This window comes from Glandiceps talaboti, chromosome 14, assembly GCF_964340395.1.
Source record: "Glandiceps talaboti chromosome 14, keGlaTala1.1, whole genome shotgun sequence".
Lineage (NCBI taxonomy): Eukaryota > Metazoa > Hemichordata > Enteropneusta > Spengelidae > Glandiceps > Glandiceps talaboti.
This window is the reverse complement of record NC_135562.1, coordinates 19788833-19794490: the sequence shown is the minus strand read 5'-3', so window position 1 is coordinate 19794490 and position 5658 is coordinate 19788833. Positions and strand designations below refer to the sequence as shown.

At 35.6% G+C, this 5658-nt stretch overlaps 2 protein-coding genes across 2 annotated transcripts; both read left to right on the top strand.

The window, feature by feature from the left end:
* Window positions 1–1763: 1763 nt before the first annotated feature.
* Window positions 1764–2564, top strand: LOC144445392 (uncharacterized). The gene has a single exon (XM_078134931.1). The coding sequence runs from the start codon at window positions 1764–1766 to the stop codon at window positions 2562–2564; it is 801 nt and encodes a 266-aa protein (XP_077991057.1).
* A 550-nt stretch (window positions 2565–3114) lies between these two features.
* LOC144445391 (uncharacterized) lies at window positions 3115–4825 on the top strand. Its single transcript, XM_078134930.1, has 2 exons — window positions 3115–4227; window positions 4775–4825. The coding sequence occupies exons 1-2, from the start codon at window positions 3115–3117 to the stop codon at window positions 4823–4825; spliced, it is 1164 nt and encodes a 387-aa protein (XP_077991056.1).
* The last annotated feature ends 833 nt before the right edge of the window (window positions 4826–5658 follow it).

The window sequence follows — 5658 nt, the reverse complement described above, 5'->3', positions numbered from 1 at the left end:
CTGACGCCAACTTTATATTCGTTCGATCGATTAATTACTCAAATTGGTAATTAATATTCATTGGATTATTATCAAAACCTAATCAGTTCTGGCCATTACCCTACGGAACATGTCTATGAAATTTCGTTTGAATTGATGCAGCCGTTTTTTCGGAAATGGTAATACAGACACACACACACACACACACACACACACACACACACACACACACACAGACTTCATTGCTATATTAAAACCTTCCTTACGGGAGGTAAAATGTGCTCACACCCCCACCCCCACCCCTACTCGCTATCATGGGGATGCTGTTTCTGCCCCAAATCAAGATTTAAAGAGAAAATCTTGCTGGCTAAGCATTTCCAAGTACAACATTACAGCCCAGTGTGAGACCTTTGTTTTTGCAAAGTCCACATCTATTTGTAGCAAAATCTCCCACTGTTATGTATGGACGCTGAAGTTGATTGCCATTGTTATTTCAATGTAGTGTACTATACAATTTTACTCTAGAATGCGGGAAGTGCATGGGAAGAGGGATACACATATTAAAATATGTGTAGGGGGAGGCTACAAAAATTCGAGAGTCTGTTTTTGGGGTGGAGGGCACAACAATTTTTAAGAGCAGGATGGAGGGGGGGGGCTCCAAAAAAAAATTGAACAAAATATTTTCTCCTTCCCCCCCCCCCCCCCCCACTGTGACCCCATCCTAACAATGTATCTCAGCAGTGCTGTAAACAGGCTAGGGTTATTTACACGTATTATTTTCCTGTTGTCAATGAATGGTTCAATTGTTAAGGTTCAAAATTAGCGAATGTAATTTAGCATATGAGTAAATTTGCGTATTTTATCACGTGACCTCTAAAACAGGCTAAGAACGTTTAATTGTTTTCATCACCCAGTATTATATCCCCTCACACCTGATCTGATCTACTATGACAACTAAACTCAGGATCTCAGAACATAATTTACCAATCAAAAGACTACACAAAGGAATTCCTCCAGATGAAAGAATATGTCATTTATGTAATGCTAAAATGATTGGTGATGAAATCCATGTTATAATGGATTGTAGCAATACATCTGTAATTGAAACTACATATCTGATTTACCCTGTATATCTGATTTACCCTATATATAGTATTTACCGTAAATATCTCATTTACTCTACAGATCTGATTTACCCTACTTATAGGATTTACTGTATGTAACAGATTTACCCTACATTTAGGATTTACTCTATGTATCTGAATTACGCTATATATAGGTTTTATCCTATATATCTGATTTATCCTAGATATAGGATTTACCGTACATATCTGATATACCCTACATATCTGATATACGCTATATCCAGGTTTTATCCTATATATCTGATTTATCCTAGATATAGGATTTACCATACATATCTGATATACCCTAGATATCTGATTTACCCTAAACATCTTATTTACCCTACATATATGATTTACTTTTCATATAGATTTTTCATGAGAAGGTGGACAATAAAAATATTGTTGAAAATAATATACTTGAACCTAGCATTGGCAAAAGAAAAATCAATGGGAAGTTATAATAAAGGTACAGGGTAAAGAGGAGCATGACACAAGGAACAACATCACTATGTACATGGCTCCCCAAAAGTTTGTCTAAATACTGCCTATTTTTGCGATTAATGGACCATTGTCATGCCTTCAAAGTGTTCTCATTGCAAGACCAAGAGAGCAGTAGTCTCGAGTGGCGATGATTTGATGTTATGCCGCTCCTGCAACATGAAAAGATCTACAACCCTACAACTCCAAGAAAGTAATGCTAACATGGCGGCTGACGATGACGTGTCAACAGGTAACAAAGGTGACGTTACATTGGTATTAGTAATGGAAAAACTGGAATACATCAGTCAAGAGATCTCTAGTCTGAAACATGGCCAAACAACCTTGACGACGTCAATGGATTTCATTAACGAAAAGTTCGAAAATCTGCTTTATCGCATTTCTGAACTTGAGGAAACGAACAAAAATCTCGAAAAAACAAATACCGAGTTACGTAATCGTATCACTACCTTGGAAATAGATGCAAATCAACAAAACCAGTATTCGTGCCGAAATAACTTGGAAATTAGTGGAATACCTGAGCGCGAAAATGAAAATACAGATGACATAACATTATCTGTTTTACGAAATATCAATCCTGGAATCAGTATAGATGACATCGATGTTACGCATCGCATCGGCAAAGTCCAAAGCCCTACTCTACCTCACACTGCTCGACACAGACCGATAATTGTAGCATTCACCAACCGAAGAAGTCGGAACGCTATCTATGACCAGCGCCGCAAGATAAAACACATATCGACGGAAAATCTTGGCTACTCTACAAAGAACGATATCTATATAAATGAGAATTTATGTCCTGCTGCAAGACAACTTCAAGGTAAAGTCAACAATGCAAGGAAGAAATCGGGATATCGATATCTGTGGACTCACAATGGCCGAATTTACATCAAGAGAGACCAGCAAGCTCGATCTATTACAATCTCAAATGAAGCTGATATTGCTAAGTATTGTACTTAATTAGTTATTGAGGCAAATGTAACATTTTTCTTAAATGAACAGTGACCAAACCTATATAGATAATCTTTTTGTTATCAATAACTATTCATTAGAACCGGCAATATTTAACCAGAATTTCTATTCAAATCTCAAAACTTCTTTCTCTGTGTCACATTGCAATGCTCGCTCACTTTCTAATAGCATAGACGATGTTGCTCTTTTGTATAACCATTGTATGGAAAACTCTTTCAAAGTTATCGGTATTTCCGAAACTTGGAAAATTGACAATTCCAGTCTACTTAATTTACCAAACTATTCTCTCGAGCTAGTGTCGAGAAACTTTGGCCGAGGTGGTGGAGTTGGTGCATACATCCACTCCTCCCTCAACTATAAGATTTTGCAATATAATGTTATGCACACATAATCCTTATGGTTTGAAATATGTGGTAGTAAAAATCGCATTGTCGTTGGTGTTTTATACCGTAAACCGGGTACAAATATTTCAGAGTTCGAAAATAGTCTTTTTGATGTTCTTTGTAATGTAAAACTTGATAAGAAATATTGTATTCTCATGGGAGATTTCAATATCGATGTTGCCAAGCCAGATAATAATGCCAGAAATTTCGTATCTAGAATGCAGTGTCTTCATCTTGAACAGTTAATTTCAGTGCCAACCAGAATCACAAATACCTCGAAATCAACAATTGACCACATTTATACAAATATATGCTCCTGTCAGATTGACGCAGGTACAGTCATTGCTGATATCTCTGATCATTTCCCGGTCTTCTCCATTTTTGATAATTTTAATATACATTTACCAATTTTAAGGTCTGTACTTGTAAGAGACTTCAAGTGTTATAATAAGGATAATTTTGTTTCTGACTTACGTAAGGTGGATTGGAATATTTTAAATAAAAATAGTAATGCAGATACTGCCTTTGACACATTTCACGACTTATTCATCCAGGTGTGCGATCTTCATGCACCCATGAAGGTCAAGACTCTCAAGTCTAAGCGAAATAAAAATCCTTGGATAACTAAAGCAATTAAGAAATCTATTAACACTAAGCACACATTATATGCAAAAGTTATTACTAGTCAACATGAGTCAAGTGCAGTTTCCCATTACAAGTCTTACAGAAATATACTTACCAGTGTTCTGAGATGTGCTAAAAAGAATTACTATGTAAATTTATTCAATGTAAACCAGAGTAACAAAATTTGGAATGTTGTGAATGATCTTTTGGGTAAGAAATACGGTCCTGATAAGTTGCCAGAAAATTTAAATATTGATGTAAATGGTACTGGACGTGTTGTGTCAGACCCAGCTGAGGTAGTTCAGAGTTTCCATGATTTCTTTGTTAAAGTTGGTGAAAAGCTGGCAAACGATATTCCACATGCATCTTGTGATTATAGGGATTATCTTGATTTATCTTTACCACACTCCTTTTTTCTTCAACCAGTTACTGTCTTTGAGGTAACCAGACTTTTAGCCAATTTAGATTGCAAAAAAGCTAGCGGATGGGATAATCTACCCCCAAGGCTCCTTATCGACGCAGCTGATATCATATCAAAGCCATTGGCCCACATTATAAATATTTCATTTTCAACTGGTGTATTCCCCACAGCCCTAAAAATTGCTAAAGTTACGCCTATTTTCAAAAAAGGAGATAGGGAAACAGTTGGAAACTATAGACCGATATCCATTCTGTCCTTGTTTAGCAAGGTTTTTGAAATAGCTATAAATAAACAAATTACTTCCTACCTTGAAAAATTCGATATTTTGTACAAGCATCAGTACGGCTTTAGAAAAAAACATAGTACCAACCTGACCCTGATCAATATAGTAAATCATATTTTGCGAGAAATCGACAAGGGAAGTCCAACTATAGGAGTATTTATTGATTTCAGCAAAGCTTTCGACACAATCAATCATCCAATTTTGTTATCCAAACTTGAACATTATGGGTTTAGGGGTCCTTGTCAAGAATGGGTAAAAAGTTATCTCACAGACCGCTCTCAGTTCGTCCACTCAAATGGCCATTCGTCAGTAAAATCCACAATTTGTCATGGTGTACCTCAAGGCTCAGTTCTGGGTCCCACTTTATTTCTTATCTATATAAATGATCTACAAAAGTCTTCAACATTCTTTGATTTTCGACTGTTCGCAGACGATTCAAATCTTTTCCATTCTTTTTCTAATCCATATCACATTGATCTTACTACAGTATCAAATCATTTACATGATGTTCAACTCTGGTGTGATAGCAATAAATTAACCATAAATAGAAATAAAACAAATTTTATTATCTTCAGGGGTCGACAACAAAAAATAGATGTAACTGGTTCTATTGTCATTCGTGGAGATCAAATCAAAGAGGTGGATGTTGTTTCTTTTGTTGGAATTTCATTAGATAAACACCTCACCTGGTCTGACCATATTAACAGAATAAATATACTCATAAGGAAGAAATGTGGAATTCTGTATAGACTAAGACACATTTTACCACTAAGTATTTTAATACTTTTGTACAATGCCTTTATACTTCCCCATATTTCTTACGGCCTAGAGGTTTGGGGCAGTACTTACCCAACATATCTGAATTGCATTCTAACTGCCCAAAAAATGATTGTTCGCACGATGCTGTTAAAATCTCACATGGAACACTCGGCTCCTTTATTTATACAGCTAAATATTGTAGATATTTACAAGCTTCACAAACTCTTAATAGGTTCTTTTATTTACAGCCTGGTTCACTTGAACTCACCACATATCTTGTCCGATTATTTTAGTGACAAAAAACATGAATATGACACGAGACTCTGCCATCGTCAAAACTTTACCCGTACCATGCGAGAACAAATTTTGGTCAGTTTGCTATTTCATTCGTAGGTGCAAAAATTTGGAATGATATTCCTATTCAAATCAGATCGAAAAATTCCCAATATATTTTTAGGAAATCTCTGAAACAATATTTAGTAGAGCAGTACAGGTGATTAAATTGTAAACTTACAGATGTATTGACTTTTCGTTTATTGTATTAGACTTCTTCATGTAGTAAAAATGTTTTTTGGAGTTTTTGTGTGTGTACATGTATATGTATATGTATAT

Excerpts from the sequence above, each read along its gene's own strand:
- LOC144445392 (XM_078134931.1), top strand. The coding sequence starts at position 1,764 with ATGAAAAGATCTACAACCCTACAACTCCAAGAAAGTAATGCTAACATG.
- LOC144445391 (XM_078134930.1), top strand. The coding sequence starts at position 3,115 with ATGGGAGATTTCAATATCGATGTTGCCAAGCCAGATAATAATGCCAGA. Across the intron at positions 4,228-4,774 it reads AAAAAGGAGATAGGGAAACA|TATCAAATCATTTACATGAT; the intron begins GTTGGAAACTAT and ends ATCTTACTACAG.